Genomic DNA, 13,007 nt, shown 5'->3' on the forward strand with positions numbered 1-13,007 from the left:
CTGGACACCCTGATCTTGCCTGGGGTCTCTCTGTACGAGAGATGATCGTGTAATACGGACCCAGACGGCGCAGTGTGCAGAGGAGATGACATGATCACATATACATATGTATTCATTACCGAGCAACTGCACTTCCTTGGGTGGCAGCTGAAATAGTTGATAGGCTCGTGGGGAGCCGTGTGATTTGAGGAGGGCTTGGAAAGAGGAGAGGGTGGGTTCCTAGAGAGGTTTTTTTCTCCTCCTTTTAACGGCTTCTTGCAGCCGCCCTTTATTAATAACGGAAGTATTAGTATCGAGTGTGCTGCAGGGACGCTGTGCAGCGCAGGGTGATGCTGTAGTGTCCAGTGGGTGGGGTGGGAGCAGCACTGTAGCACACAGAATCCCCCAGGGGAACCACAAGCTGGTGAGTTTCTATCTCCTTTCACCAGGAGCCTTGGAGGCCTTTTCAGCAGGTTTATTTGTTTGCTGTGAGGAAAGTTCCCTGTGCTGATGGGAAATTGTATCCAGTGCAGCCTGAGAGAGGCAGCAGCTTTCCTTACAAGGAGTTTGGCTGGGACTCAGCTGGCGAAAGTTGCAGGGACCTGAGCTCTTTTCTTCCCTGCCTCATTCATTCACACGCAGGGCTGAGGTCTGGAGCCAGCAGCTGTGGGGACGGTGCAGACGCTGAGTTCCCAATGATTCACTTAGCTTATCGGTGCCTGGTGGCTGGCTCGTTCCTCTGGATTCGGTGTGTGGGTGCAGCTCTGGCCTTGCCTTGAGGAGGCGTGTGCGTGCATGCGTGTGAGCGTGTGTGTAGGGGGCAAACTATGGATCTGTGGATATAAACAGCAAAGCCTGTCCAGCAAACTCATCCTCTCTGTGTCCCTCATGAAAATCCAGCTCTGATTTCAAGGTTAGAGGACTAATTTATCTTCTGTTTCTGATAGCGGGAGGGGAGGGCACAGGGGTAGAGGTCAGTTGCAGCCTTGTCTTTGTAAAGCAAGCATCCTTTTCCGTGTGTTCATGGTGGGTTCAGTTGAGATGGGGTGGGTGGGGGGAATTGCACAAAATACACAGCAAAAAACTTAACGTGAATTCTTTCCTGCAAGGAGGCACGTGTTGCGGGGAGGCTGCGCATTGCAGGGCTGCTGCTTATTTAAAGGATGCAAAAGAAATTGCACTCACGAGAATGGTGGATTTTTTTCGTGCTCCTTTCCCACGACACTTCACAGCCCTGATTTCCCAAGCCCTATTGCTGTGTGCTTTTTCAGGCTGGGAAGAAGTTAGTGGTGCCCCACGAGGGAGGTTGGAAATGACAGGTGGTGCTGAAGATGAGTTTGCTGCAGAGAACTGGGAAGGAGTGAGAAAGAGGAGGAAGGGGTGCCTGTCTCCCCAATAATGTACATACCCCCATGCTCTTCAGTCCCGTTGAGGCAGAGGTGGGCCTGGGGGAGGGATAGCTCAGTGGTTTGAGCATTGGCTTGCTAAAGCCAGGGTTGTGAGCTCAATCTTTGAGGGGGCCATGTAGGGAACTGGGGTAAAAATCTGTCTGGGGATTGGTCCTGCTTTGAGGAAGGGGTTGAACTAGATGACCTCCTGAGGTCCCTTCCAACCATAATATTCTTGGACTCTATGATCTGTTGGGGGTGATGGAGCTAGTGGAGAGGATAACCCTCAGCACTTGTATAGCTCTGTAACCTGAGCTCCTCCCCATAGGGTGGTCGGTCTCCTTGTGATGCTCCCATGCTTTCTCCTTGCTCTCTTTGAAAGGCAAGAGAATGTCCTCGATGTTTGGCAAGCCACGGGCCACCCCCAGCACCACTGACCGTCACCTCCCCAGCCTGCTGCCAGAGTGCAATGTGGCGATCTTAGGATGCAGAGGATCTGGCAAATCAGGTGAGAAGGAAAGAGTCACCGAGAGAGAGAGAAAGATGCAGCTGGAAAGAGAGAGCCCCAGGGCTGGGCTGAGAGGTCTTGGGGTAAAACATGTTCAGCTCATGTTCATTTTAGGCAGTGTGGCCTAGTGGGTTGGGCATCAGACTGGGACTCAAGGGACGCTGGGTTCTATTCCTGACTCTGCTATGGAGCTGCTGGGTGATCTTGGGCAAGTCACTTCCCTTCTTTGTGCCTTGGTTTTCCCATCTGTAAAGTGGGGATTTTGATCCTTTATGAAGCACTGTGAGATCTACAGAGCAGTTGTTTTCAAACTTTTTTTTCTGGGGACCCAGCTGAAGAAAGTTGTTGATGCCTGCGACCCAACGGAGCTGGGGGTGAGGGGTTTGGAGTGTGGGAGGGGCTCAGGGCTGGGGCAGAGAGTTGGAGTGCAGAGGCGAGGACTGCAGGGTGGGGCCAGGAATGAGGGGTTCAGGGTGTGGGAGGGGGCCAAGGATGAGGGGTTTGGGGTACAGGAAGGGGTTCCAGGTTTGTGGGGGAGTGCTCAGGGCTAGGGCAGAGGGTTGGGGTGTGGGATGGGGTCAGGGCTCTGGGCTGGGGATGAAGGGTTTGGGGTGCAGGAGAGGCTCCTGCTTTAGGGGTGCCTGAGGGCTGGGGCAGAAGGTTGGGATGTGGGATGGGGTCAGGGCTCTGAGCTGGGGCCTGGGGTAGGGGTTTGAGGTGCAGGAAGGGGTTCCAGGTTTGGGGGGGCTCAGGGCTGGGGCAGGGGATTGGGGCGTGATCCACGGTTTGTAAAACACTGCTAAAAAGGAAACGTGCTAATAAGTTCTAGGCCTTGTTATTATTTCCTTGAAGCTATGGGTGTAAAACAAGCAAGTGCTTTAACACTTTGCCCCGCTGCTCCACCTGGTAATAAATGGGAATTTACCATAGAGACTCAGCCTTGCCTTGGTCCTGGGCTCGCCCTGTGGTTCCCAGGCCTCACATGATCATGCCCAGGGAACCAAAAGCCAGCGCCCACTGGTACTGGAGGTAAGCATAGCAAAGTGCTGCTAACATGGCATTAGTTCACCTGAATGTTATGAAAGTGGCAGATCCTCACAGCTTCTATTGGAATAACATCAGTTGTGCTAAGGTGTCCAGGGGAGCTGTCTGGGTGAAATCAAATGTAGTTCTGTAGGAACTCCATTGCATTTGAGCATTCATCACAGGGCCAAACGTATCTCGCTGGTTTCACAGCAGTCATACCAGACACCCACGTGGCCCATACAGTTTGAAATGTGGCCCAGGAATCTTCCAGGTGAGGAGAGCTGCCTTTGGCAAACAGAACTTTCCTCATTCCCTTTGTCCTTCTCCAGATGGGTGAAACCCCACACAGAAGAAATTGTGATGATCAGAACTAAGGCCCTGATCCAACAAAGTGCTTACGTGCATGCTTAGTTTTAAGCACGTGAATCGCCCTATTGAAACCAACGGCACTGCTCATGCACTTAAAGTTACGACGTGCTGAAGTGCCTTGCTGGGTTGGACCTACAGCTCAAAACCTTTAGATTCTGTTTACTGTAACCATGATGACTGCATTTACACTGCCTGCTAATGCATAAACGTAATCAGGTTTTCCTGTTGGCTACTGGTAGACTGTGTAGTATGTAGCCAATTTTCCAGCAAAGCCTGTTCCACCATCCTACAGTTATTCTCACTGAAGTCAACACACATGCGCAAGGCAAGAAGGATACGGTTCCTGAAGAGGTTTCCTAGAACTCCTGGGGAAAGTTGGGTGAATCTGTAGTGGGAAATTCCTGCTCTCTGGAATGGCATTTTCTTTGTGTTGGCATTTAAGCAATTCTGACGAGAACTGAGTGAATAATAAATTTTGGTCCAATTTGAACTGAAATTAATATTTTCAGGGAGGTTTTCCCCTGAAAATAATCCACTTTGGTGCTTTGATTTGGGTGGTTCCCCTCCCCCCTTTTTTTTTAAATGGCCCACATTTCTAAACAAAATGCCATTTTGAATCGAAAAGTCGAAATGAAATGTTTCAAAATGGTCAGGAGAAAAAAAAACGCTTCAACTTTTCCAGATTTCCTTTTACATTTTCTTTTTTCAGTCAAAACTATTATTCAAATTTGACCTGAATACGGAAATAATTTCAGAAAAATTATTCTGAAAAATGGATTTTTTTCTCTATTTTGCTATTCACTGAAAATGTTTTGCTCTGTTCTAATTGTGATTAACTCTGATCCTCTCTGCCGTCCACCCAACCCCAAAGAACTGCAAAGACCTTAGACTTTCATTCATTCCTTTTGTTCTTTGAGTGAACTGAGCCCACGTCCAGACTAACCCGCGGCATTGGCGGGTTAAAATCGATTGCTCGGGGATCGATATATCGCGTCTAGTCTGGACGCGATGTATCGATCCCCGAGCGCGCTTACATCGATTCTGGAACTCCATCAACCCGAACGGAGTTCCGGAATCGATACGGAGAGCCGCGGACATCGATGCCGCACCATCTGGACGGGTGAGTACTCCGATCTTAGAAATTCGACTTCAGCTACGTTATTCCCGTAGCTCAAGTTGCGTATCTAAAATCGATTTTAATACCCTAGTCTGGACGTGGCCTGATTCAAGCGACCTAATTTCTGCATCAACACAATGTTCCCGGTGTGAATTTTGACACTCAACTAGCTGTTACTTCCTGGCTGAAATGTCTCTTGCATTCTTTGAGAATAGCGGGTATAGAAGTGGCTGCTCTTAACAGACTAGCCTGGTATGAAATTCAACCCATAACAAGCAGCAGAATTAATCTACTCAATATCAGGCTGGATCTTGCTCTCCTTACCCAGACAAAACACCCTTGGATTTTGATTATCATTTGTAGCACTGTGGTGCAAGGCATGGTACAATCACATGCTAAGTGACGATACCGGTCCCAAACAGCTTACAATCTAAAAATCATTTTCAACTATGAGAGTAGGGACTGCAGGATCAGTCCCAAGTGCCTGATATATAATAGAGCTTTCTCCTTTCATATATTATACAGACTATATGATACTAACCCTGTTATCTGCCTCCCTTTATATGGTGCTCTGCATCCACAGATTGCAAAGTGCTCTATAGAGGAGAGAAGCATCATTCTCCCAGCTCTACAGATGGGGAAATTAATGCACAGAAAGGGGAAATTACATGTCTAAGGCCATGCAGCAGAGCACAGTCCAAGCTGGGACTAGATCCGAGGTCTCCGGAGCGCTAGCCAGTGTCCTGTGCACTTGGTCACACTCTCTGCCATAATGGCTGGCAGCATGGTATAAAACGATGAGCGGTAGGTTGTGAGTAGCTGTGTTACATATGAGTGGCTGAGCCATGAGAGAGTTATGAAGGGCATCTCAAAGGAATGCCAGTAAACCCTTTGTAGTACCCACCCCACAGGTAATACGTAGGCTACCGAGCAGGAAAGCTAGTTGAGAGAGTTATCAACAATTTGATTGGGGGTGTGTTTTGTGTAACTCCACCTCCATAAAGCCAGAGGCCTTCGTACAGCAGGTCTGACCATGCAGGCCATGGAGAGGGAGGAGAAGAATGTAGCTAACACATCTGAAAATGCCCCAGGAGAGTTTTTTTGAGCTCCAGGTTTGGGCGCTTCTCACTAGTTGTGGAAAGGTCCCATTTCCAGCCACAAGATGTCAGCCCCTCGACTTCTTACGAGTGCAGACTGAGTACTGCCCAGCCTGCACCGCACATGGCGAGAAAGTTGTGAGCAGCACAGAAGTGCTGCAGAAAGGCTGCCGTTCAGCCCCATTTAGGGTGACCAGATAGCAAGTGTGAAACATCGGGACAGGGAGTGGGAAGTAATAGGAGCCCATATAAAAAAAAAAAGCCCCAAATATCAGGACTGTTCCTATAAAATCGGGACATCTGGTCACCCTAGCCCCATTCAGCAGAGCACTTAAGCACATGTTTAACTTTCCGCACCTGCTTAAGGGCTTGAGCCTGTGCTCTTTGAAGTCAATGTTCTGGCTCCTGTTCCCGTCAGCATTGCAGGGTCAGGCCTCAAGAGCTTTGCCGAACAGGGATGGGATTGAAGGCAAAACAGGTGTTTAAGTGCATTGCCTAATCACAGCCTTTATTTGCTTGCTCCTGTTACATGGCAAGGGTCAGTATCTGCAGACTCCAGTGGCAAATGAGCAGAGTAATTGGAGGGCGGCAGGGGAGGAAATTCCACATTTGAAGGAAGAAGGGGTAGGTTGATTTTAAAAAATAAACAGCTGGTGCCTCATGGAGGGTTTGGAAGGGTAACATAAGGCCTGGTGGAGCTAGATTGGTAGGCAGGGTTCAGGGGAGCAGTCAGAAGTACATGATGACCACAGTTATCACATGGAAAGCACGGCCACTCATCTTCCATATGTTTCTGTCTGTACAATGTTGCATAAAGTAAATAAACATGAGAAAAGCCGTCCCATAATTTCTAGTTAATGCAAATGACTTTATTCTGCCCCAAGCCTCCCTATAGCTTTGCACTCAGATTATATGGAGGGCCTGTGGCTATGTCCTCGGACAACAAACGTCCAACTCAGAAATGCCAAATGATGCTGTGTTTTTCCTGGCAGTACCTACTGTGCATTTTAAACTCAGTTTGGTTCAAGCTGGCTGGGGCTAGGAGGGCCCAGTGCCATTATTTGGGCTGTGGTCAGTTGCAAGGTGTAAGAAGTTAGAACTGGTTTGGTTTTGACACCTGACGATAAGAGAAACTTTGGGCTAAATCTTTCTGTGGGTGGGGTAGCTGGAGGAAAGGAATCCTGGAGCCGGATCCTCAGCTGGTAGTTATTGCTACAGTGCCATTGACTTGTAGACTTATGCCAGTCTCCATCAAGCTCAGTCGTCAGTGTCAGCGGTGGGATTAGAATGTAGAAGTTGTTGGTCCCAGTCCTGGGCTCAGATCCCATCTCTGAGAAACTCCTAGGGGAACTGTGTTAGTGAAATCGAATCGGTGATCCTTTGAAAGTGTGCTGCAGCTCAGCAAAAGTGAAATGAGTGTGTATAAATATACTGGGTAATAGTTTGTATCACTGCACAGATGGGAACTCTGGGACTAACCCTGAGGGAAAGAATATGTGTAGGGATGTTTTGATTTCATGAGCAGAACTAAACGGGCCCATGAACCATTTCTCAAGGGAGAGTTTCTCCATTTCCCTTTCCACGCGGAGGCAAGAGCTACTTGCTACTGGTGTGAAGCTGAGTTGCACAGACACGAACAAAACTGAGACTAAACAAACCTTGTTTCACCTTTTACAGCACTGACTGTGAAGTTTCTAACCAAGAGGTTTATAAGTGAATATGATCCCAATTTGGGTAAGACATTTTCTTTGTAGTGATTTTTCCCTTGGTTGTCGTCTGCATGCCATTTCCTGGAACACTTGTGTGCCTGTTCTATTATTGCTGTGATTTAAAGCCAAGCAGTTAGTTTCTGCAGCTTTCTTTAGCTAGCTGGTACCAAGCTGGCCTTCTACACTGGCAGATGAGAAAACATTCTTCCTTTTTAAGTGGACAGTAATTCTTTCCTAGGTCTAGGTTTTCCATGGCATTTTGGGGAGGGGGGGCAGGGGAAGTACGGTACTTTGAAAACAACTAAACACTTGAGAAATATAAAACAACGAGAACTTAATTACGCTGAAAAATGCTGATTGAAACCCACTTTTCTCATATGTAAATCTCATTTTCCAGGCACTTTACATCGGTGCTTCCGAGTGTCATCACGTGTGCTGATGAAATTAGCCGCCTCTTTATTGTATTTCTAAGCGCTCGTGGAAATCATGGAAAACACCAACTTTTATTGTCTATATCAAAAAATATTTATATACGATTCTTCCTCATTCTGTCCAACCATTGGTGCTTCACCATTCCTTGTTTGGCGATGTACTGCACTCCCAACTCTCTTGTTAGCCCTTTGGTGTCAGTTCTGAGTTCAGCAGTGGCTGGGAGGCAGGTTTGGGGGGTAAATCTGCTTTAGACTCAGAGTAAACCAATGGGCTTGACTCTTCCATCATTGTCACCAATGTGAATCAGGAGTCAATGGGGTTACACTGATGAGAGAGCAGAATCTGCCCCGCTGGTTGTGGATTAGTGACGGGCACCATGGGTTGTTCTCATGATTTACGGTTGGTGTAAATAGGCATAGTTCTATTGGTGTCAGTGGAACTACAGTGATTTACACCAGTTCTGTTCTATTCTGTTGTGTGTAGGTTATTATACTGCGCTCATCGCTATGGTGTGTGTGTGTCTTCCCGGAGGGCATTCAGTACCGTAACTAACGTCAGTCACACATTGTTTGTTCTCTCATCCTCTCACCAGTGGGAGAAATGTGGGCAGTGGAGTGTATTGTTTTGGTAGGGTATTTTCGCTGTGTGTGTGCGTGTGTGTGTGTGTGTGTTTGTGTGCGCACGTGCACGCACATAGCTCTATATGGTATCAGAGATGGCAGATCAAAGAAATGCACTGCGCACTTGGAACGGAAAGTGGAGATGGTCCTCAAATCCTTGGGGAGTTCACTCCACAGTCTCAGACCAGCCCCTGGGAACTTCCTGTCTTCCTCACAGACAAGATTTACCCATATTGAAGAGAGCTCCATTGTGCCAGAGGAGCGAATAGAATAGATTATAATAGACTAGATCATGTGCTCCTTATTTGGTTAAGGAAAAAGGAATTATTCCTGTTCTCTACTTGTCATTTCACCATAAGCAGCTCCTTTGCTACTGGTTCTCTCAGCCCCAGGTACATTCCAGCTGGTATCTTGTTTTACGAGTCACATAAATACACTCCTTTGTGGGACAGCCTATCAAGGGAACAGGACCAGGCTGAGAAAGGCTAGATGACAGAAATCACAACTCTTGTCCCAGCAGGTTGACAAGAAAAGAAAACTGAATCTGTCATTACAGACAGCAGAGATAAGAAAAACAGCTTCCGTAGTTATGGAGGTAGCACTGGATTACCAGTCCGATTAATAACTCTAAAGGACAAAGCCACAACGAGTCCTGTGGCACCTTACAGACTAACAGAAATATTGGAGCATGAGTTATTGTGGGTGAATACCCACTTCGTCAGACACATGTATTCACCCACGAAAGCTCATGCTCCAATATTTCTGTTAGTTTATAAGGTGCCACAGGACTCTTTGCCGCTTTTACAGATCCAGACTAACACGGCTACCCCTCTAAAGGACAAGATGATTTCAGAACTATTCCCTCTGCAGTCTTCCTCAGATAAACTTCCCAGTGAAAGCGGTGGGAATTTGGCTCTGAGCAAGGACTGTGGGATTTTGCCCAGCATTTGAGAGCCTTTTTTCTTATACTCATATTCATCAGCAGGGGCTGCCAGAGATATATGCCCCTGTTACAAAGTGATCTTTCACAAATGGGGTAAAATTCCCCCTGCACAGCAGGTCAGAACAAGGACTATGCACCATTTAAGTCCCTACCTCCTACCCCAACCCTGAGGAAAGAATAAAGGGACTTCTACTGGTGAGAACTCCTAGAGAATCCCGGTTCCTTCATGGAATTCCTCCACCTAGGGGAGAATGGGCAGAAGTTGTCTTATTTTTGGTTTCTTCTAAATCTGCACCCAGACGTCTGTGAATCAGGTACAGAGGACAGCTGAAAAATACGTTGCTGCCTGGAGTTCGTTGTGATGACATGGAAAGGCTTATGTTCCAGTGTTCGGCAGGACTGCACAGTGGCCAAGCCCTTATTCCTGCCAAACAGAGCTGTTTGAAAATTCATAAAAGTTCATAACGGGGGAAAAACAGAGACACTAGCAAAGCAATGTAGTTATTGCCAGACTGGATCAGACCATCTAGTCTCTACCCTGTCTTTGAAAGTGGCAACCACCACTGGCTTCAGAGAAAGGTGCGTGTACTCTGCAGTAGACAGTGATGGGATAACTTCTCCATAGGGAAAGTTTCCTCCTGACCCCCATTAGTTAGAGTTGGTGATGACCTGAAGCATGAGGGTTTATATACTTCACATCATTCTTCCTTTATTATCTGCTGTGTATGAATAATCTCTTGAAATCTGGATAGTGTATTTTCTTTCCTCACCAGGCTGCTCATCCTCTATCACAGGCATAAACATTGTCTTGTTATTGTAGAGTGGATCCAATCATGAATTTGGAGTTATTAATTGAGAATTTGTTTTATGCTCCTTGCCCTCTCCTCTATTAAGAATGAGATGAACTTTAGAAACCAATATAAGGAGGCGGGAAAGAATTAGAGCAAATTTTGCACCTGCCGATCTTCCACAAACAAACTTCACACAGAACTGCCACCCTACACGCCACTCAACATTGCTCAAACAACACCAACACCTTCCATACGATCAAAGGGCTTTGCCACTCTCCCAAACGCTATCTGTCTGTCAATGTACGATTGGCTGCTATTCTATTCTTGCACAATGGGCCCCTCTTCTTGATTGCCTTGGCACTCCTGGGTTAAAAATGATAACGATTATCAATAATTCATAACCGTTGAAAATGTTCAAAAATGTTTCAGTTCCTGATCTACCCCCGCCATGTTTAAGGACCTCATCCGCAGCCCACTGATGTCCAGGGAAGGGCTCAGGTTGAGTTCAATCCACTTTTGAACACTTTCTAAGCCCCTGAGTGTAAACCCAAAACAACTCATTCATTTTAATGAGCTACCCAAGAATAGAGCAAAATTTGGCTTCAAAGAACCAGCCTAGAACAAAGCTGATGGTATTACAAATGGAAATGGACATTCTCTGTAACAAAACCAAGAGAGCAAATCTCAGTCCTGAGCTATCATAAATTAGGAGTCACATCCAGTGACCTCTGAGCTATCCTGTGGCTAGAGACAGCACTTACTCAGAGCCCTCTTTACATGGGCAAAGGAGTTTGCATTGGAACAAAAGTGTGTGATCCAAAGCCCGTCAAAGTCAATGGAAAGATTCCCATTGATTTCAAAGGGTTTAGGTCAGGCCCTAGGAGAGGCAGCATAATTGCTTAAAGAAACAAAGCTTCCTAACATATTTATTTTCTTTCCCCTTAAGGCCTGCTCCAAAGCCAGGAGAAGTCAGTGGAGAGATTCCCAATGGCTTTTGGATGTGGCCTATGTGTGTTTCAGTGTCTCAGCTGTGCACGGCTCCATCTGAAATTGCAAACTAGCAATTTGGGGAACGTGTTAACTTTGGTAGGAAACTAATATCCCAGAAATGAGCAGCTGATGCAGAAGGCCGGAGATAACTATATTTTGCAGTTACATGTTCTGGGCATTTTTTCCACGGAATCTCTGTTTTAGTAATTAACAACTATTTTTATGGGCCCAAATCCAGGATATCATAAGGAACTGCAAATGATTTATTGTGGCCATTAGCCAAGAATGCACTAAAGACCTAATAACTCAGCAACTTGTGTTCCTAAAAATCCTTTCCTCAGATCTTGTTCAGTAACTCATTTTCAAAGAAGGGAGAAGAGAGAGAAATCTCCCATATTTTAAAGCCTCTCAAAAATGACTGTAAATATGTAGCTGTAGCAATTGCTGAACTTTCATAATTGTTATTTCACAAGTAATCTCTTCTTCCCCATGTCTCAAGAAAGAGGCAGCCATTGCAGCATAAGTTAACAGACAAGAGCACCATCATGTCTCTGGCTCCTGATTCTGCATAGCTCTGCTTTTCTTACCAGATCAGACCTTTTCTGAACAGACCTGTGCAACAGTTGACCTATCTTCCCTCTGTCAGAATATGTACATGTGCATTTGATCTATAGGTCCATTGTGAAATGTACACCCTTGATTTCCAGTTGAATTGGTGTCTTTTACCTTTACTGATGGCCGAGAAAGAAAATATATTGACGAGTTCTTGATTTGTGATTTTTGGATTTTTGGAGAAAAATACTGAAGCTCTTGTCTATATTGTAATACTTAGCACTGGTAATTGTCATACGGCTTTGGAGACACTGACCTGGATTCATTGCTGTGTTACTCCAGTTTCACACCAGTTTAATACTACTGGAATCAATGAAGTTACGCAAAACTGACATAAGGCAATAGCAAATCAGGCCTACTAGCTTTCCCACTCCTCCATTAGGTAGGCAAGTAAGCTTTATAAAGAATTGACTACTCTGTGTGTGTATGTGTGTACCACTGCTCTGTACTGGATAGGATCAGAATTGCTTGACTGTGTCTCATATGCCCTCTATTGCTCTCAGTTACAGGAGATTTTCCTATAGGCCAAGTGTGAGTGGCATCAGTGTTCGGAGGAGAAAGACTTGCAATCTATTCCTGCTGTCTGCATGAATTTTCGAGATGAGATGGCATACAGCATAGTGACATCTCTACTGTGGTGTTAAGTGGCCACAGACCTGTTAAGAAAATTATTGACCCATTTTCCAGATGGAGAAATGAAGGCAGAAAGGTTAGGTGACAAGGCTGCTGAGCAAGTGTCAGGAATTCCTGGTGTGTACACCTGCACTCAGACTACTCGCCTGCAGTACTTTCTGGGTATGTCTATATGAGGATACAAATCTGCCACTGGCCTGGCTCAACTGACCCGGGCTCGTGAGGCTCGGGCTCCAGGGCTGAAAAATTGCCGTGTAGACATCTGGGATCAGGCTGGAGCCTGAGCTCTGGGATCCTGCATCTACACAGCGATGTTTACTTCTCGGCCTGAGCCTCGCGATCCCAGGTCAGCTGTCCCAGGCCAGCCATGGCCATGTCGCAGGCCTTTTGGAACTAGGGTGCTGGGACTGCAGCCGCAGTTTGGAGTAGTTTCCATCATATGCATCGGGCTTACAGTTTGGTTCAATGGCTCTCAGCACCCCCACTATACAGATTGTTCTAGCACCCCTGTTTGTGTAGCAGGACCCTCTGTCTGTGCACATATGAAGTCCTGTGACAGTTACTACCAAGTACCTCTGCCTAGGTTTTCACACCTCAACTGCTAGAACAGGGCCTCATCCTCCCTGACTGAACTACCTCATTATCTCTAGCTTGCCTGCATATATATACCTGCCCCTTGAAATTTCTACTACATGCAACTGACGAAGTGGGTATTCACCCACGAAAGCTCATGCTCCAAAACATCTGTTAGTCTATAAGATGAGGATTCTTTGCTGCCTAGGAATGTTATGGC

General features: G+C 46.4%; 1 protein-coding gene across 5 annotated transcripts in view; it reads left to right on the forward strand.

The window, feature by feature from the left end:
• The window catches only part of RASL12 (RAS like family 12), a 58,705-nt gene that overhangs the window by 28,249 nt on the left and 17,449 nt on the right, over positions 1–13,007 (forward strand). For 2 of the 5 annotated variants that reach the window (XM_050967508.1, XM_050967509.1), the window contains exons 3-4: positions 1,750–1,875; positions 7,162–7,218. In XM_050967508.1, the coding sequence (XP_050823465.1) occupies positions 1,758–1,875; positions 7,162–7,218 (175 nt within the window). In that variant the 5' untranslated portion in view covers positions 1,750–1,757. Of the gene's footprint in view, positions 1–394; positions 893–1,179; positions 1,380–1,749; positions 1,876–7,161; positions 7,219–13,007 lie in introns of those variants that run through there. The other 3 variants (XM_050967507.1, XM_050967510.1, XM_050967511.1) reach the window with 3 other exon arrangements.

This window comes from Gopherus flavomarginatus, chromosome 9 (assembly GCF_025201925.1).
Source record: "Gopherus flavomarginatus isolate rGopFla2 chromosome 9, rGopFla2.mat.asm, whole genome shotgun sequence".
Classification (NCBI taxonomy): domain Eukaryota; kingdom Metazoa; phylum Chordata; order Testudines; family Testudinidae; genus Gopherus; species Gopherus flavomarginatus.